Source organism: Ipomoea nil, unplaced genomic scaffold, assembly GCF_001879475.1.
Source record: "Ipomoea nil cultivar Tokyo-kokei standard unplaced genomic scaffold, Asagao_1.1 scaffold2957, whole genome shotgun sequence".
Classification (NCBI taxonomy): Eukaryota; Viridiplantae; Streptophyta; class Magnoliopsida; order Solanales; family Convolvulaceae; genus Ipomoea; species Ipomoea nil.
The window spans coordinates 517,264-538,370 of NW_017619385.1; the positions used below are offsets into that span (position 1 = coordinate 517,264).

Genomic DNA, 21,107 nt, shown 5'->3' on the forward strand with positions numbered 1-21,107 from the left:
GCGAAATTGTTGTATGCCCACGGATACATTGTTGTAAAGAGGCCGAGTGCTCGTCAAGACGTAGCTTTGTTGCACAGGTCCCCACAGACGGCGCCAAAATGATACTACTAATTATACGCAAGCAATATAAAATACCCGAGACCGTTTAAAGCAAATAAAAGACTTTATTGATCACGGTAAAGGCCCTAAGTACAATCTACTTGGTTGCCCTGAGTACCGACTGAGTGCGGTCGGGATTCTCTAACAACAACCTATCGATCGTCCAAAAGTCCTCTACACTGTAGCTACTGTGGGTATTTATAGCCGCTATGCCGGGGACAGGATTCCAGCCGTTCGGCATGTCTTCCACGTAGCCACCACGTGTCATCCTCCCGGGTGCCCTGCCTGTCGTCGTGAAGAGCCGCCACGTGTCCTTTGTCAGCTCTCCCGCCGAAGGGCTACCGCTCGGTGGTCGACACCATCACTCGGGCAATTCCCGGTTCCTTCCCGACCGGGTTCTTCGTAAAAGCCCGACCTGTTACCTGCAAAGACAGAAAGACAAAGACAAAGGCAATCCGGTCGTGGTGGAGTTTATGTCGGTCGGGATATTCCCTACCAATAATAATTAAAGGGAGAATGGAAAAGTAATAATTAATTTGACTTACTCGATCTCAATTGCTATTTTGCGCGTGTTTCCATCTCTAGGTCTGACTCATACACCTGATATTGGCTAGGATAGGATGACTACCCAGATTAGAGCATTCATAGTAGTAGATTTTTTTTGCGGTTTTTTGAGAAATTTTTGTAAGTGTGACTAGGAAAGAGAATATGGAAAATGAGAGAAAAAAGAAAAAAAAAAACTAAATTTAAAAAAAAAAAATTAAAAAATAAAGAAACAATGCGTCAGGCGCGCTGACAGCGCGCCTGACGCACCACCGGCATTACACGCACCCGTGTGGCCACCTACTGTGCGCGTTGAGGTGATAATTTAAAAAAATATAAAAATACTGTTCCAATATTCATCATTTGCAGAGGAATCCAAATCATTTTCTCTCCTCTCTACATCCTTATTTACTGTTCTAAAAACTCAGTATGATGCGCTGGGGTGATGCTCTTAGGAGACATGAGCTTATACCTGAATTGATCTTTTCAATAATTAATAATTAATTTGGCTTCACATACATGCGTAAGGGGAATGGAATATTGCACCGGTTGAATTATGATGAGAGCTAATTAAGGAAACGATATGATGCACCACATGACTTGTTCAAGATCTCTCACACACACAGCTATTATGGCATATCCATTTTTAGTCCTCATTGAACAAAATTGTTGAAATGTGTTAAATACAAAGATATTTCAATCTTTCTTTTTTTTATTTTATTATTATTATTATTATTTTTTTTTTTTATATACAAAATAGGTTGAACCGCTATATTTTTATGTTTATTTTTTAAAAAATTTTCATAATTGAAGACCGAAATGTCTGTATTAACAATATTTAAACTGTTTTGTTGATAAATGACCAAAAATGGTTATGCCATAATAATACTAGGACCAAAGTGGATGTTCTAATATAAAAAAAAAAAAAAAAAACTTTGGATTGTCACCTATAAATCTAAGACCAAAAATGAAATTAACTCTTAAATTTTATATACACCACCGCATTTTTTATTTTTCCAAACCCCCTATTTTATAGTTGTTGATCGTTCTCATATCAACAAACAAGATAAATTTGCAGTTTTTTACTCGAGCAGTTGTTTGCATTTGATCCAATACACACACATATAGGTATCATAAAAATGTGCCCTCAAAAGCTAAAATTCTACACTCGAAGACATAAATATGTTCAATTGAAGCAATTTATAATAGTAAAAAAGAAAATTATTTAACTTAACTGTTATTGAAGCAATTTCTCATTCAACTGTTTAAATACAATTAATTTGCATAATTAGGTATAGTTGTTACAAAACAAAAATGTTTGAACTAACACAAAAGTTTAGATTTTAATTTCTCACTAAATTTTAAATGTTTACCACAATGCATATGAAGTTTAATTTTTTTTCTTTCCTGCTAAAAATCCAATAAAAATGTGTATAATAAAACAAATTAGATAAAGCTAATAACATAGAGGCGAAATTGAATTATGTTTGAAGGTCAAAGGGTGAAGTGTCAAATAGCACCCTGAACCAACAACGAAATGTCATCCCGCACCCTAATCTTATATAAGTGATTATTTGATTCATAAACCAAAAAAAATTGTTCGCCTAGCCTTTTTAACAGGTAACCTTCAAGTTAAAGGTTATAAGTTGGTGATGTGGCAATGACTTGGCTGCGACGTGTCATGTTTTGTAGATGTGGCATCCATTAACTATTTACTGTAATAACAACTTCGAAATCAACTCTAATTTCTGCGTATTTCAAATCAAATCCCTATCAAAGTTTGAAGAAACCTAAATCCCAAATCCCTATCGCGACTTGAAGAATTTCATTCCCAAATCCATAATCTCAAACCCATCCCTAATCTCTAGCTTAAGCCCTAAGCCCTAATCTGTAATTGTAGTTCGAAACCCTAAATCCCTAAACCGAAAAGACTGGAAAGAAGACTGGAAAGAAGGCTCAAACCTCAAACCGAGTAAGGTATGTAGAATAATATCTGAGTATCCTTGCGAATATATGCTTTTAATATGTAATTTTGTATCGATTGTGATGTAGTGGGGTCATGCTATATTGTCTATAAATTGAATATATGTTTAGCTTTTCGTAGTGGGGATTGAATATGTTTAAATCCTATATATGTTTAAATTGAATATACTGTCTTTAAATGTAGTGGGGACCTACTGCTTTAGCTTTTGTTTAATTTTGTATTGATTGTGATGCAGTGGGGTCCTGGGTTTAAGTTGTTTTTGTCTGTATATACTGTGGTCCTGCTCCAGTTAGGCTGTTTTTTTGGTCTTGCTGCTCTACTTTGTTAAGTGTAGAAATGTGCTTTATATATACTATATGATGTTGCTGCTCTAGTTTGCTGCTCTGTATAAACTGCATGATGTTGCTTTAATGTTAAAATGTGCATTGTATTTTTTTGTGTCAGGATGACTAATAGGGTGGATTTAATAATTCATCATGGTGGTAATTTTGTCAAATCCCCTGCGTTAAAATATTTGAATGGTGAAACAGAGGTACTGGATGTGGACCCTGACTTAATATGTTATCCCCACTTAATGAAATATATATCAGCCCAAAGATATGGGAAAATAGTTTCACTTACCTATAAGTTGACCTCTGAACCCTTTACAGCTTTAAAACTCTTACATAATGATGCTAGTAGTCTACATTTAGCTAAGATTGCTCGTGAAAATCAAAAGTGTGAGATATATGTTGAGCATGGGGTAGATGAGCCTGAGGTGGTTGGTTTATGTTTGCCTGGGCCTAAGGATGATGGGAATGAAGCTGGATTAGTGGGTGAGGAAGAGGTGGCAGAAGCTGATATATTGGGTGAGAGATTAGGGGTAGAAGATGAAGTATTGGGTGAGGAAGGGGGGACAGAAACTTCAGAAGATGAGCATGGTGGCAGTGAGGGTGAGGAAGAAGGGAGTGAAGTAGATGCTGATTATAGTGGCAGTGAGCATATAAGTAGTGACAGTGAAGGTGAGGAGACTACAAATAGGACTAAGAGGAAAAGGAAAATAGGAGTACAAGCTGAACCTATACCACAATCTGTGCCCACATCTGAAAATCCTTTAGTAGATGAGGCAGATTCTGTGTACTATGATTCACAAAATCCACCAACTGTTGAAGAAGACTTGGAGAATGAGGATGGGAATGAGGTTCAATCAAGGTACAATGATAAGTACCCTAAATATAACTCTAAATCTGATCCACCCTTTCTTGAATTAGGCATGTATTTTGATGATAATGTGCAGTTCAAACTTGCCATGATAAGTTATGCTATACACACCAAGAGGGATTTATTTTGGAAGAAGAATGGTTTAAAGTATGTTAGAGTGGAATGTCTTGGAAAGGGGTGTGGATTTCATGTGAGTGCAGGGTGGGAGGAAAGAACAAAGTGTTTTCAATTGAAAGCTATTCATTTAGATCATAAATGCAACAGTCAATTCACCTTAGGCATTGTTAGTAAAAAATGGTTAGAATGGAAATATGAAGACAAGGTTAGGCAGAATCCAACTATTGGGTATTCTGAGTTGAGCAAAGATATAAAGTCTGAGTTGAACCTCAATGTCACTGTTAGTATGTGCAGAAGGGCAATTACTGGGATTCTGAAGAAGCTTGACATAGGGTATGAGAGCCAGTTCAAAAGGATTAGGGATTATGCACAAGAATGCTTGAATTCTAACCCAGGCTCTACTGTGAAGATTCACACAACTAGCACTGTTCCTAATTCACCCTTGGTATTTCAGAGGATATATGTGTGTTTTAATGCAATGAAGAAGGGTTTTCTAGGGGGTTGTAGGAAGTTTATTGGTCTAGATGGCTGCTTTCTGAAAGGTAAATTGAAAGGTGAGATCCTCTCAGCTGTGGGCAGAGATGGGAACAATCAAATGTACCCAATTGCCTGGGCTGTGGTAGAGATTGAGAATAACTCGTCATGGAGCTGGTTTTTGAATCTTTTGAAGACTGACTTGGAGATTGAGGACAGCACTCAATGGACTTTAATGAGTGATCAACAGAAGGTAAATCTGTTTCTACATTCAATATGTTTCTGTTTCTGTTTTCTATAATCTGTTTGTGTTTCTGTTTACTATAATCTGTTTCTTGTTTCTACAGGGGTTATCTACTGTAATTCAGGAACTATTCCCTGGTGTTGAGCACAGAAATTGTGCTAGGCATGTCCATGCCAATTGGAGTAAGACTCACAGAGGGATGGTTCTAAAGGGACTGTTTTGGCAGATTGCAAAGACCCCTAATCAAGCACTACTTACAGATAAGGTAAAAGCTTTACAGAAGGTAGATGCTGCAGCTCTTCATGATCTCAATAAGTATCCTATGAAATTTTGGTGCAAAGCTTTTTTCAAAGAGGAAGTGCGATGTGACATGACAGACAATAATTTGAGTGAAGCATTCAATAAGACATTGTTGGATGCAAGGAGTAAGAATATCATTCCAATGCTAGAGGACATAAGAGTTGCAATGATGAAGAGGGTTGCAAAGAAGAAAGCACTTGGTGAAAGATGGAATGGGAATTATGGCACTATTATTATGAAGAAGTTGAATGAAAACATTATTGGGAGTAAAGATTGGGAGGTGGTTTTCAATGGAGTTGATGGATATGAGGTGAAAAAGGGAAGGTTTCAATTCAAGGTCAATTTAGATTTGAGGACTTGTTCTTGTAGAATGTGGCAATTAACTGGTTTGCCATGTCCTCATTCCATTTGTGCAATATTTCACAAGGGGGATCAGCCAGATCAGTACATACATATATGTTACAGTAAAGAGATGTACATGAAGACCTATGAGCATGTACTACAGCCCATAAATGGAGAACAATTTTGGCCAAGGGCTGAAGGTGGTGAGTTACATGCTCCAGTTCCAAGGAAGATGACCGGCAGACCCAAGAAAAAAAGAAAGCTTGAACATGATGAAAAGAACAAGGATAAAAACAAAATAAGTGAAGAGGTTAGAAAGTTGTCAAGGAAGGGAAGGGTAATGACCTGTCAGCTATGCAAGGGGAAGGGGCACAACAAAAGATATTGTCCTACCCAACAAGGACAAGCTGGTGATTGACTGTTTTGGCAGTGACTTTTGGCAACATAAACCTGAATGACTGTTATGACTGTTTTGGCTTATGTATTCTATGTAAATCTGACTTATTCACTTGTGTAATGTACAATGTAGTATGACTTATGTACATATGGCTTATTGCCTTAATGCTTAATGATTTTTGGCACTTGTTTGGCAGTAACTTTTGGCAACATAATGCTTATTCACTTGTTTATGGCTTACTGATGTTTTGTATTGGTTTACTGTATTAGCCAGAAAACTGAATTTTGTATTGGTTTACTGTATTTTTTTTTAAACATCAATCTCATCTGCATCAACCTGCAAGAAATGGCTTCATCTCTAAAGTTGTAGATCCACCAAACAAATATCTGCACAGCAGGTCAGCTCAATAGAGCCTCATCCCTGCTGCCAGTACCACAACAAGCTGTAGACCCTCAGAGATTGTCCAGCAAACAATCCATCATTGGGTATTCATTCATTTCTCAATTGGGCAGAACAAGTCTCAGCTAAATCGACTTCATGGACTAGTTCCCCCGAACTTATTTCATACTGGCAATAGGAACTCCTTTTATCACCCTCAGCATACTGGCCATATGCATCATGGGGTGATATAAGGTGTCTCTTAGCTTTAACCACCCTCAAGGTGCTTGCAGAGGACTAAGCAGACTGGGGTGATATAAGGTGTCTCTTAGCTTTAACCACCCTCAAGGTGCTTGCAGAGGACTAAGCAGACAATTTGAATTAGTCTGCAATAATCAATTATTGCAGACAGACTAGACTAAGTAGACTGCCAGGCAGATTGTGTATTGCTTAGAAGCTTACAGATTGTGTATTGCTTAGAAGCTTAAAACTAGCAAGAAGCTACTAAATGGATATATAACACCTTCACTGAGGCTCGAACTCATAACTTTCCAAATGGAAGTCCAACTCGAGTACCATTAGACTACATAATCTTGATGGTATTTCATATCCACTTAGTAGCTTAAAATCATCACATTATTCTGCAAAATTGGGCAGAACTGGTCTCAGCAACAGCTTCCTAGACCAGTACTCCCATGATTGCTTTTAGAGCTTAAGACAGCTTCATCAGCTTGGTTACATGTATTGGTTTACTGTATTGGTTCCCCAATTTAGGTGGTTTGAGTTGCTTTAAGATTACAATTGGTTTACATGTTATGCACTACTGATTGTGGTCTGGAAATCAACAAGTTTGCCCAAGAATAGAATGGACTGGAATTCAGCAATTATGGCAACTATTCAAAATTGCAGAAATTTAAAATGGATTGGAAAATATGACAACAATTCAATGCAAGCTGGACTGGAATTCTGCAATTATGGCAGAAATAAAAAATTGCTTCATTGAACAATTATGGCAACAATGACAGTGCAGACTGGAATTCAATGCAAGCTGGAAATTGAAAGTGCAAACTGGATATTAAATTGCAAACTATCAATTTTTCATTACAATGCCAAACCATTACAATTTCTAACTACAAAGTTTTGCTAGAAGCACCACAATTACAATTAGGAGAACAACACACTTGATCCTCAACACTTCCTTTTCTTTTTTCATACCACAATACTCATTTACAATTAATTCTTTAACAACTTCGATTTCATTCCTCAAAGATACCACCATCTTCTTTAGATCTTCATGCTCACCTTCAATCCTCCTTGCACTATGATCATTCCAAAGGAAGAAGCCACAACCATTGCCATCCTATACATACAACTCAATTAACAAAATTACCCATAAAAAAAGTAAAAAATTACCACAATAAAAAAACCAATTAAAATGCCCCAAAAACGAACCCTAGCTTTAACTTTAATACAATTGAAAAATCAAAATTCATACAAAATTTCAATAAATACATACCTTCCATCTTTGACACCCAAAGAATTTCTTTCCCGATTCTCTACTTGTGCACATTGGAGCTTTCAATCCACAATTACAATAAACACTAGGCTCATACTCCATGTTTACTTTAACCCGTGATGAAGTTGAGGAAGATGACATCTTGGAGAGTGTGGCTTCGACGGAGGGAATGGAAACTGAAACTGAAATTGGGTCGTCGCCGACGGAGGAAACGGAAAACCCAGGCAGTCGTCTTCGTCTTCGTCTACAATACGTTTTTGAGATATGCAGAAAATGAATATTTTTTAAATAACCCAAATTCGTAAGAAACTGTTACATTTTAACGTCAAATAAGAGAATTTCGTACCTTTTATTTCCACGTCAGATTTTAACCGGAGCCACGTCATCTAAGCAACAGGGAAACCTGTTAAAAAGGCTAGGCGAACAATTTTTTTTGGTTTATGAATCAAATAATCACTTATATAAGATTAGGGTGCGGGATGACATTTCGTTGTTGGTTCAGGGTGCTATTTGACACTTCACCCAAGGTCAAAAAGATAAGATTCTGTACTTTTCAAATCTGAATTCTATAGCATAATCTCGGATAACATACAACACAAATGCTTGATAACTGATACGTTCACCTAAGATTACAGGTATACTCTTTGTGATTGCCGGCCAGCTACTACATCTCATATCAAACTCGCCGGAGTTCCGGCCAAACCACAGAACAGATTGCCTTAATTCCTTCAGGTCTGACACTAGTAGTTTACACAGATCTTTGAAGCGAAATGACGACTCCATAAGAACTTCACACTAGTTGTTGACTGGAACAAAGCATGCATATATACACAAATTCCCGACTCCTCAGGAGCTTTCAGTCTTATCACCAACTGCAAAGCGGTGCTGGTCCATGCTGCGGCCTGATGAATGAACAAGTTTTCGCCTCTTCACAAGAGCTAATGCAGTCTTGCGATCACTGTGTGCCTCAACTGAATCTGGCTGCAAATTGAGAATGTAGTAAAAATGAGTGGCGGTGAACAAACTAAAGACTCTGTTTGGTAAATGGCTGTTAACTGATAACTATTAGAGGGTATGACTAGTTGATAACATTAGCTGATTGTAGAAAAGTGTTTGGTAAATTAGTTGTTAGCAGATAGCTGTTTGGTATAATTTCTTTTTTCAAAAAGCAAATTAAAAAAGTTGCTTTGAGTAGCATTTTGGAGTTACAAAAAGCTGATTAACCAAACACTAATATTGATTTTTTAACTAAGTGAAACAACTAATAGTGGTCAAATAAGCCAAAATTGGCTGATAAGCTAAATATTTTACCAAACAAGGCCAAAACCTGGAGAAATAAACCACAAGGTCTATTGTTGTTTGCTATGCCTCAATACGCTTCATATCCAGGAGAAAATTCTGCTAAGAGAATAGAAAATTAAGACTATACCTGAATAGCAAGCGCTTTATCAAAGCTTTCAATTGCATTATCAGGCTCTCCGAAATTTAGTTGTGATCTAGCAAGTGTGATCCATGCCTAGATGGAAAAATTAAATCAATGTTGTAAGAAACAATCAACCTGGCTTTCTGTTTTTGTTTTCTTAAGTTGAAGTTTATCTCTTCCAGAATTTATTTAAACTCCCTTGGGTTTTATTTAAGTTGGTATCATCAAGTGTAGAAATGGCAATGCATGAAAATAGTGTGTTCAACATGTTACATCAGCATTTAAATTTGAGTGTGTCTACGACACAGAGCTAGCTGTCCTAAGGTAACCAGTGGATTACATGCAAACTAATTAGAACACCATTGCAATAAGGCAAAACGGTTTTAGTCCATTAGTTATACCTAAATTGTAGACTCAGTCCATGAATTATTATCCAATACAAATTTTCCCCATTAATTATGTTGAAAGTGGCAGTTTCAATCCATTACTTGTAAAATTTGTTAATATTAACAATTTATTTTGAATTTCCAAATTATTGAAGTACGTATTGGTCATTTTGTAAAAAAAATTCAAATTCCCTCCATGAGTCTTCATTTATATGCTATTATTACCGCAAAACCCTTGTTAAATATAAAATACTTGTATATCTTGAGAAAAAATCTGACAGCAAAAATGACAAGCAGGAGATTACTTAAGATTTTTGCAGCTTGGCTCTCCATTTTATTTTGCTAACTGCAATTATATTAGAGAAAAGTTCTTCTAATTTCCTTTTATTTTTATCATAAAATGTAATCATTATTATTATTTCCTTACTAATAAGCTTGTACGTTATTGATGGATCAGAATTCTGAGATAGATTAAAGATGAAGATTCTAAAGGAAAAGACATTGAGTATTTACTACTACATTTTGGAGGTAAATATTTTAAAAAAATATTTTTCACTTACATTTTGAATTTTTAAAAATAGTTATTTTAATATGTTAACTAAATTGCATATATTAACTATTGAGGCATGAACTCGATGAGATATTAAAAAAAAAAACAAAAAAAAAGTAATTTACATACAACAAAAGAAAAATTTGTAATAAACTAATATATTAAACTTACAATTTAGTGTATCTTCAATACTAAGTAATCTCATGTTTGTCATTTTCACTTCTCAAATTCCTCCTCAATCAAGACAAACAAATATTTAGCAAGTGTTTTGCTGTAAGAGTAGCATATATATGAAGATTCATGGAAGGAATTTGAGAAAATTTTACAAAATGATCAATATGACATTAAATAATTTGAAAATTGAAAATAAATTGTTAACGTTAACAAAATGACACTGTCACTTCCAACATTATTAAAGGGGAAAATTGTATAGGATAATAATTCATGGACGGAGTCTACAATTTAGGTATAGCTAACGGACCAAAACCGCCATTTTACCTTGTAATAAACTAATAATGGTAAACTATCAGGAGATAAGTTAGACAATAATATGTTTACCCATGTCAATACTAAATGTCAAGGTGAATGACGTGAATCATGATTTCCAGAAAATATTTTGATACATCACATAGAAGGTTTAAAGCATCTGGTTAGGAAACCTTTTAACAAAAGAAGCATAACAGAATCGACCAATTGCAATTGCAGTTATGGTAGTAACTTTAAAACTCAAGTGGAATGTCATGACCAGCACAAAAGAATAAATATTTTCATAGACAAATGACTGGTGAAACATACAAAGTGGAAAGTGCAGTACGCCAGTACTTATATTATTTGTAGTGCTGTTATGTATTAAAAAAAATATTCTTGAAGACTATATTTTGTAACTTTGTTACCTCAGCCCATTTTGGTTCCAGTTCAGTAGCTCCTGCTCATAACATATATATTAGTTGGAAAAAGAGATTATACATATTTAACAAGAATGGGAAAAATATTTTCATTTCCCCTTACACGTTGTGCATATACACATACGTATTATGCGACATGGTAATGCCACTTTAGTATTTTACACAAAATGAAAGTTGAATGAGTGGCATAAGAATGCAGGGCTATGCCACGTTTGGAACAGAGTACAAGTAAATTATTATGTGTCTCATCTGCACACTGTTTCTTACCAATCTACCATCCATCTGGTCTATTACCATCTCTAATTTTTAATTTCTAACATCATAACCATGGTTACCGCCAACACCAATCTTTCTGCCTGGTCACGCTAACAAGCACTGCAATCAGGATATTCCTCCTTCAATCATCCCAAATTCAAATAAAAAATGGCTTCAACACCAATTTGATTCAATTCATTCAAATTTATTTTCTGTATTGGTGTTGGTTTGTCAATACTACCACTGGGAGATTTTGGAACAAGAAAAGACAATCACAGTGAGAATCTTTTTTTGGGGAAAAGGGGAATGCCTAGGGCTTCTGACCAAAACTTGGGGCTATGATACCACCATGTCAAATAGGAAAGGTTTGTGTGTATTTTTTTTTTTGTCAAGACATGTACAGAAAGTCCTACACACACACAAAACACAAGTTGGGCTGGGTCAACTACTTCTAGGGTTTACAATCAACAAGAATGGAACCATTTTCAACTCTACATTATCTTGATTGTTATTTGCTGTAATGAAAATATTATCCACACAACCAAAAACAGCCTTCCATTGGAAAAAATGACAGATGAAAACTTAGGGTGTGTTTGGTTCGCACAAGGGAATAGGAATCCGAATGGGAATCAAATACTTGGTAATGATAATGAGTTTTGGTGAAAGTATTTTGCATGTTTGGTAGTAGGGTAGAATTGGAATGATTACCAAGTTTGATGTTTGGTTATGTAAGACCCTATAATGGGAATAGAGGTTTTAAAAATATAAAAATAAAAAATTAAGACAATTGATCATAATATAATGACATCCAAAGCACCAATATGAACAAAAAAAAATTCAAAACAAAAATCTAAAAGCACTAATCCAAACTTTAAAATCAGATTACCAATAAGATGGAACGATACGCGTTTTTAATTAGGGAATGAGGTTTTTAATTAAAGAGGTAATCAAATCTCATAGTTGTGTTTTAAAAAGTTGTCAACTAAATACTAACGATGATTTTGATTCTCATTCCCGGTGTGTAAACCCATGAACCAAACAGACCCTTCACCCTTAGTAGTTTATGCCACACTACTGACCAAACTGCACCACAATGTCAACCACCCAACCAAGCTCAAGAAGAGTGTATTGAAGCATAGAAAGATTTAGTATGCACACTTGATCAGACTCACATTGAGGAAATCTTTATGTGAAAAGTCATTCTTGATGTCTAACTAATGTAATGAGTAATGACCAATCAAGTGGCCAAGGAAATCATCACGGAAGCTAATTGGCCGTCGGCAATATTTTTTTTGAGACATTCTCCCTTGTGAGCACTGGGCACAATCACATCAATTCAAGTATAGATTACCTTAGCTGAAAGTCTGAAACTATCCACCAGCCTCCACATAGTAGAACATCAAGAATGTTATACACTTATACCACATGGTGCCCTTGCTAAGAGGCATATTTGGAGCAACCCTAGGTCTGCTGCTTAAGGGGAGTCCAATCTAACCTTTGAAAGGCCTAAAGAAATAGCTGCAAGCTTGGTTTTGATGATTCCATGATGCAATTTTCCCTTCAGTAGCAAGTGGATCATTTGCTTTTCTATTGTCATTCTCGCTATTGATACAGTTAATTACCAGAGATGAAAAATAAGGAATTGCAAAATTGTAGTAGTTTCTTCAGGCTCATTTTCAATCAATATATTGTAGGAAAAGAAGGTGAACATACGTGTTGCGGCTTTCAAAGCATTCCATGCATCTCCAAGTTCAAGCAAAATCTGAGCCTTTTGTTCATGTATAACAGCTCGTTCTGGCATCAATACAAGAGCAGATTCCCACTTCCCTAGTGCCTCACGATATTTCCCATCCTTCCAAAAATGAATAAAGCCACAAGATTAGGAGTAGTCACTACAAGTAGATGCCATTTTAGAAGGTGTGAAAACAAAAAGATAAGAAATCTACTTTAAACATGACTTCCACCAGACCACCACAAATTATTTTGAACAGAAAGTAATTAATAAATTACTAAAATGAAATAGTACAAGATAATCAAACTATGCACAGAAAGATAGTAGTAAAAAACAAGCACCAGATTTGAAAATGACACTATAAGGAATAAAAAAAAAATAGAACACCGCATATCTTAAAAAATGTCTTACAGAACGCTATAAATCTGGCTATGATACATCCAATTCAAAGTCATATATAGGATAAAGTCATTAAAATTTCAGCTTGGAACAAGAAAACACCTGGAAAACAGTTTTATAACCCTCATTATTTTCCTTACCAATTCTTTCATTTAGTTTTCAAACTTTCAGTCCCATCAAATTGTTTAAGAAATAACTTTCATGGAGACACAGACTTGCAAGCTTTTGAATTATATTAAATTGACTAACAAGTCTGTGCTTTAACAAGAAGCATTTAATTTTCCATTCAAGTCAAATAGATATGAAAGGATAGTTTGATAAAAAAATTCCCAGTCTACTAAGTTTGTATCTGGAAGTTGTTGCATGGATTTGCCACACCCCCTATTTTGATCAAGTCCTATGCAAACCTAATTGGATAAATTAGGTGATTGAATTCATCATTGGTCATTCCTTGGATCTGTCATACATTTTCCAATTCGGATTTCTGCATTCTCAGGCAATTATTAACTACTAAGAGCACATTTAGTATCCCATCAGCAAGTGTTGGTGGCTTGGTGCTTGTTTCACAAATAGATGCTCAACATTAGAAACTCTTTACCCCTCACATCTACCTCTACATTTGATTTTGTCGTCATAGCACACTTTGAAGTAAGTCAACAATAAAGCTTAAACAGAAATAAAGAGCTGTCAAGTATAGAATTCAGCTACGGATCACTGCAAAGCTATTCAATGGGCCATAATCGTTAAGAAAATATACAAATCCACTCCACTGGCAATAATTTTAACCAAACGATAAAATAGTAAAACCATACAATTAAGTGAAAAACAACAATGATTAAATTATAATTTTTTGTTTACCTCAGCGAGTTTATTTCCTTGTTGTTGAAAGGAGTCGGCGAGTCTGAGGGTTTCCCCATCACCGTTGAGAATTGGGGCGGGCGTCTTCTCCTGAACGTCGTCGTTAGGAGGCGATTCCTCCTTCGGAAACGAAGAAACTTCGACGCTGAGATTTTCCGAGGCGTCGTCGCTGAAAGGGAGATTGGGGAAGTGAGATATGGGGCGCTTCTTGCTGCTTTCGCTCCTTTTCCATGTCAACTTCATATTTGGTGTCTGATTAGTATAGTGTTTAGTATGTAGTCTGTAGCAGTATTCTGAAGAACAGGGAAGAATAAAAGTGAAGGAGAGATCTCTTATACTCAGCCGCCTACCGACGTAACTGGAAAACTTCTTATCATCTGGAAATCATCTAGGCAACGGCACAACATATTCTTCAATTTCCCAACATATTTGTAGATAATTAAAATTTGAAAACATAAATAACTACATTAATTACACTTAAATTATAGACTCCATTCATGAATTAATATTCAATACAAATATTTTTTTAATTACGTTGAAAGTGGCCGTTTCAATTTATTATGTGTAGATTTTTATCACTAATAATTTATTTTAAATTTCTAAATTATTAAAGATATATTAGTTTAGTTTCCTCAAAAAAGATATATTAATCATTCCGTAAAAATTTCTTAAATTCCTCAATGAACTCTTCATATATAAACCATCATATCTTTTTAATGTTAAAAAATTTAAGTTAATTTCAGCAAATGTCATTTGTCTTTATAACAACTAGTATTTGCGCCCGTGCGATGCACGGAATAGATTTGTTGTAATATATTAAGAATATTTCGATCGATATATAATTATTTAAATTAGAATATCAAATATTATATAGTTCAATTGAATATACGGGTTGGATCATTTATGTGTTTTTATATTATCATTGTATGAATTTAAGTAAATAATTGCTCAAATTAATAGCTAATGTGTAGATGTATGCATGTAGTGTTATAACTTTGGAGATTTTTTTTTTTTTATCATTGTTTAATATTTTTTTTTATAAATTATACAAATATGTTCGTTCTCTAGCAACTCAGTTATATGAATGAATTGTTATCTTAATTCATTTGTATGGAGGATATTTTTTTTTGTCTATACATATAGCAATTGTGTCATTTAAAAAATATAATATCAACGATTTTATTTACACATTGTTGAAACCTCTTTGTAGACGACATTGGTAGTAACAACACAATCTTGTCCATCATCGTCTAGAGCTAACACCTTCAATTGATCAGGATGGGTGACTCGGTGAAAATATATAATGGTATAATATTAGTCAATTAGCGATCCTTTTATATTTTAAATAAATTAGTAATATCATATTCATTTTCAGTCAATTATTCTTTTGTATTTTTAGTCAATTAGAATATTACATGGAGTGATATTTTTACCTAATTTGTGTTCCATTTTTAATTGAGGATGTATAATATTATTATTGAAATATTTCTGTTCCATTTGTAATTTACTTTTACTATTGTTTAAAATATGCACTTACTATTTATGATGTAGAATATTATTATTGAAATATTGGCGTTCAATTTTAGTTTCCCTTCCATTTTAATTAAAATGCAATGATCTAACCATTTATTTTTTTCATATTAGTCAATTATGAATAATTTTGTATTTGCAGTCAATTATTAATATTCATTTCCTTTTAAATTTTCAATCCATTAGTAATATCATATTTATTTTCATCCAATTACTTCTCTTTTATTTTTAGTCAATTAATCAATTAGCGAACTAAAATATCAAATGCAATGATATTTTTACCAAATTTTCGTTTCATTTTTAATTGATGATTTAGAATATTATTATTGAAATATTTCCATTTCATTTTTAATTTTCGCTACATTTTTAATTTACCTTTACTATTGTTTAAAATATGTCTTTAGTATTGATGATGTAGAATATTATTATTGAAGTATTTCCTTTTCATTTTTAATTTACCTTTATTTGATAGTGTAGAATATTATTATTGAAATATTCCCATTCTATTGTTTAAAATTGTGTAAAATTTATGACATACTTGTGATTTGATGTATTATACTGTGTAATATTATTGTGAAAAATTAAAATGCAATGATCTGGCCATTTTTTTTTTTCTGTTTTAGTCAATTATGAATATTTTCTTATTTTCAAACAATTGTTAATATTTATTTCCTTTTTCAATTAACCTAATGTTTGTTGCCAAGTACCTTGTGCTCAGATGGCATGTAGTGACCTCTCTTATGTGGGAAGTCATGAGATTGAGCCTTAGTGAAGGTGTTGGTTGAGAAAATATGTTTGAATAGATACTTATTTATTTACCTAATTTTCATTCCATTTTTAATTGATAATATAGAATATTATTGTGAAATATTTTTGTTCTCTTTTTTTCATCTTTTTTTTTTTAAAATTTACCTTTACTATTTACTATTGTTTGGGCGATAAATCAAGTAAATAGAATTTTGTTTTTAATTATATTATAGATTTTTTTTTCTTTTTCTATTGTTTGGGTGTGAAAGTAAGGAAGAAGAATTATCTTTTTAATAATGGTATAGATTTGAGAATTTTTTTATATTTTCCTATTTAACTGAGTATTATTAGTATTAATCAGTGACTTTCGTTTCTTTTTCTATTTTTAGTGAATTAAGGATCCTTTTATATTTTTCTATTTTAATGCTAACTTTTAATTTTACTGATTATTATTAGTATTAATTATTCAGTGAATTCCATTTCATTTTCTATTTTTCGTAAATTATGAATCTTTTTTTTTTTCAATTTTTTTTGTAGGATTGTTTTTACTGTTATTTTTATTATGACCCCTTTTAAAAAAAAAATCTGTCATTTTCATTGAATTAAGAATCCTTTTCTATTTTCAATATTACTGATTATTATTAGTATTAATCAGTAAATTTTGTTTATTTTTCCATTTTTAGTGAAGTAATGATCTTTTTTTTCTTCATATTTTACTGCTAATTTTCTGACTGATTATTATTACTATTAATTAATCAGTGAATTCCATTTCCTTTTCTATTTCTCGTGAATTAAGAAACTTTTTTTATTATTCTAATTTTTAGTAGAATTTTCTTTTTTTTTTACTGTTATCCATGACCTTTTTTTTTCACACCCTTACGTTTCTTTTTTTCATTTTTATTAAATTAAGACTCATTTTTTATTTTCCTATTTTACCAATTATTATTAGTCATAATTAGTAAATTCCGTTTATATTTTCATTTTTAGTGAATTAAGGATCTTTTTTTACTGATTATTGTTAGTTTTAATTAATTAATGAATCCCGTTTCCTTTTCTATTTTTTGTGAATTAAGGATCTTTTTTTCTATTTTACTACTAACTTTTTTACTAATTATTAATTGGTAATTTTTTTTTTTATTGTTTGGGCGGGTAAGTAAGAAATGGGCGTTTTGTTTTTAAGAATAATATAGAATTTTAGTGAGTTAAGGATCCTTTTTATAGAATTCTCTTTCAATATTTAAATACATTAGCATAGTAATTACACGAAAAAAGGAAAGAAAAATTATTAGAATAATAGTATTTTCATCCGTTCGATGCACAGAATGGATTTGTTGTAATATATTAAGAATATTTGGATCAATATATAATTATTTAAATTATAGCAGCAAATATTATATAGTGCAATTGAACATATGGTTTGGATTATTTATGTGTTTTGATGTTATCATTGCTTAAATTTGAGCAAATGATTGCTCAAATTAATAGCTAATGTGTAGATGTACGCATGCGGTGCTGTAATTTTGGATATTTTATTTATCATTGTTTAGTATTTTTTTTTTATTTTATAAATTAGTCAAATGTGCTCATTCTCAAGCAACTCAGTTATAGGAATGAATTACTATCTTAATTCATTTGTATGGAAGATATATATTTTTTTGTCTAGATATATAGCAAATTTGTCATTTAAAAAAAATGTCAACGATTGTATGTACACATTATTGAAACATCTTTCGACATTGGTAGTAGCAACACAATCTTGTCCATCATCGTCTATAGCTAACACCTTCAGTCCATCATGATGGGTGACTCGAGTGAAAATATATAATGGTAGAATATTAGTCAATTAGGGATTTTTTAATATTTTAAGTCAGTTTGTAATATCATATTCATTTTCAGCCAATTATTTTTTTTATTTTTAATCAATTAGTCAATTAGAATGTCATATGCAATGAGATTTTTATCTAATTTTCGTTCGAGTTTTAATTGATTATGTATAATATTATTATTGAAATATTTCCGTTGCATTTTTAATTTTTTATTATTGTTTAAAATATGCCTTGACGGTAATAATGTTACCAGAAATATAATATAAGAGTAACGAATAAGAGAGTAACAATAGTTGCATTGCCTTTGTCTCAGTATAGAAAGTACAGTGTCCTGCTCAGCTGAGGGAAGTTCTATTTATGCTAGGTCCTAACGGTAACAACATGAAGAGACATCCTTGGGGAGCTGAGCTAACGGCAGGAATATGAAGAGTCATGAATGAGGCGTTGAGGCTTTAACTCTCTCTCATCAATGGTGGCATCAATGGTGGCTTCAATGACATTAGATGTGACACCTGTTGGAATTCTAACCGTTGGAGCATCCATGCGGTGTCGGGTCAACTATGGTGCCGGGTCAGATGCACACTTATGATCCGGGTCGGGTGCTAGCCCTATTATCCTGTCACCAGTCCCCCCTACTCCTGAGTCTACGAATGTGTTTGAGTTGACTTGGGAGTAAGGCTGAATCAATCGTGATACTGTGCCATCCTGATTGAGTTAGGATATGCGATTTTGTTTTCCAGATCCCTTCCTGCCTAAGCAATTTGAGCACCTTTCTATCAACTCTTGTCACCATCCGTCGGTTTCTGCGGTTTAACATTACCTTTTTTTTTTTTTTTTTTTGCGGCGTGGGCCGGCTTTGGGTTGGGGCGCCGCCTCAGCCAGGCTGAGGCGGGTGCCTCGCCTTGTGGCCGAGGCACTACGCTTCGGCCACGGCCGGGTGGCTGAGGCGTCGCCTCAGCCACTTGGCCGAGCCGGGCGCCCCGGCCATGTGGATGAGGCGTTGCCTCGAGCCGTGCACCTCGACCCCTTTTTTATTTTATTATTTTTTTTTTTTGAGTGGCCGAGGCGTGCGCCTCGGCCTTGGGCTGAGGCGCGGCCTCGGCCATCTGGCCGAGGCGTGCACCTCGGCCTTGGGCTGAGGCACGGCCTCGGCCATCTGGCCGAGGTGTGAGCCCCGGCCATGTGGCTGAGGCGTCGCCTCGGCCACTTGGCTGAGGCGTGCGCCTCAATCCTTCTTTCTTTTTTTTTTTTTTTTTTTTTTTTTTTTTGAGTGGCCGAGGCGTGCGCCTCGGCCTTGGGCTGAGGCGTGCACCTCGGCCTTGGGCTGAGGCGCGGCCTCGACCATCTGGCCGAGGTGTGAGCCCCGGCCATGTGGCTGTGGCGTCGCCTCGGCCACTTGGCTAAGGCGTGCGCCTCAATCCTTTTTTTTTTTTTGAGTGGCCGAGGCGCGGCCTCAGCCATCTAGCCGAGGCGTGTGCCCCGGCCATGTGGCTGAGGCGTCGCCTCGGCCAAGTGCCGAGGCGTGCGCCCCGGCCACTTGGCCGAGGCGTGCGACTCGAACCTTTTTTTTTTTTTTTTTTTTTTTCGAGTGGCCGAGGCGTGCACCTCGGCCTTGGCTGAGGCGCGACCTCAGCCATCTGGCCGTAGCGTGAGCCCCGGCCATGTGGCTCAGGCGTCGCGCCGCGGCGTGCGCCTCGACTCCTTTTTTTTTTTTTTTTTTTTTTTCGAGTGGCCGAGGCGTGCGCCTCGGCCTTGGGCTGAGGCGCGGCCTCAGTCGAGGCGTCGCCTCGACCAGGGTGCACCTCGGCCTTGGGCTGAGGCGCGGCCTCAGCCATCTGGCCGAGGCGTGTGCCCCGGCCATGTGGCTGAGGCGTCGCCTCGACCCTTTTTTTTTTTTTTCTTTTTTTCGAGTGGCCGAGGAGTCGCCTCAGCCACTTGGCCGAGGCGTGCGCCTCGACCCCTTTTTTTTTTTTTTTTTTTTTTTTTTTTTTTTTTTTTTTTTTTCGAGTGGTCGAGGCGTCGCCTCGACCAGGAGTGACTGAGACGCTGCCCAGCCCCCTTTTAATTTATCTATTTATTTATTTTTTATTTTTTATCGAGGCGCCGCGCCTCAGCCGATAGCCGATAGCCGAGGCACCGCGCCTCGGCCTTTTTTTTTTTAGAGTTTAGTGACGGTCGTGGTTGATTGAATGTGGTTTTGAAAACCTTTTTATTTGAGAGCGAAGTAACCTGGGCGGACCATGATTACTAAATATTGTTTACAGGTCTGGGCAGGCCACGACTACATCGTATTACTGATAATATCTAATTAAATTTTCTGAGTTCCGTACCCGATCGGTCATCCTTGCAAATGGTGTGGACTTGTGGATTTTTTTCGCCAATCTTTTTGCATGCTTTTACGTAACAACTGCGGGCTGCTCGCTGGTTTCCTCTGACGACTCCTATCCCATTCGGAGTAGGGAACTTCATACACAAGTGTTCCACCGACACTATGGCTTTGAGGTCCTCCAGTGCCGGCCTCCCCAAAATGATGTTGTGCGCACAAGTGAGTCTTACCACGATGAATTCCATGTCAAGTTTGCGAATGTTAGGGCTCGTGCCTATCTCCACTGGTAAGGCCACCGACCCCTCCGTCTCCACTGAATCACCCGTAAATCCAGAGAGTGGGGTACGTACTTCTTTGAGCTGGTTCCTAGGTATCCCCAACTTGGTGAAGGCATCGTAATACATCACATTGACTGAGCTTCCCGTGTCGACTAAGATGCGGCGGATAATGACATCGTTGACGTCCATCTCAATCACCAGGGCGTCACGATGGGGTAGCGGGCCCTCTGGGAGGTCATCATTAGAGAAGGTGATGGCCTTCTGTCTCTGTTTCTTTTCTCTAGGAAGACTCGCCACT

At 35.6% G+C, this 21,107-nt stretch overlaps 3 protein-coding genes and 1 long non-coding RNA gene across 4 annotated transcripts; 2 read left to right on the forward strand and 2 right to left on the reverse strand.

Moving 5' to 3' along the window:
* The first annotated feature begins 3,071 nt into the window (after positions 1–3,071).
* LOC109162659 lies at positions 3,072–5,738 on the forward strand. Its single transcript, XM_019311344.1, has 3 exons — positions 3,072–3,108; positions 3,277–4,670; positions 4,765–5,738. The coding sequence occupies exons 1-3, from the start codon at positions 3,072–3,074 to the stop codon at positions 5,719–5,721; spliced, it is 2,388 nt and encodes a 795-aa protein (XP_019166889.1). The 3' UTR covers positions 5,722–5,738.
* Positions 5,739–7,194: 1,456 nt separating this feature from the next.
* On the reverse strand, positions 7,195–8,079 carry LOC109162862. Its single transcript, XM_019311574.1, has 3 exons — positions 7,941–8,079; positions 7,595–7,838; positions 7,195–7,438 (listed from the first exon to the last, which is right to left on the reverse strand). Exons 2-3 carry the CDS (start codon positions 7,733–7,735, stop codon positions 7,205–7,207), a joined length of 375 nt encoding a protein of 124 aa, XP_019167119.1. The 5' UTR covers positions 7,736–7,838; positions 7,941–8,079; the 3' UTR covers positions 7,195–7,204.
* Positions 8,080–8,118: 39 nt separating this feature from the next.
* LOC109162861 (tetratricopeptide repeat protein 33) lies at positions 8,119–14,523 on the reverse strand. The gene is made up of 5 exons (XM_019311573.1): positions 14,103–14,523; positions 12,827–12,965; positions 10,847–10,878; positions 9,024–9,110; positions 8,119–8,575 (listed from the first exon to the last, which is right to left on the reverse strand). Exons 1-5 carry the CDS (start codon positions 14,343–14,345, stop codon positions 8,441–8,443), a joined length of 636 nt encoding a protein of 211 aa, XP_019167118.1. The 5' UTR covers positions 14,346–14,523; the 3' UTR covers positions 8,119–8,440.
* LOC109162863 lies at positions 9,689–10,047 on the forward strand. The gene is made up of 2 exons (XR_002051165.1): positions 9,689–9,770; positions 9,861–10,047. It is a non-coding gene; the product is annotated as an uncharacterized LOC109162863 (long non-coding RNA).
* Positions 14,524–21,107: the final 6,584 nt, after the last annotated feature.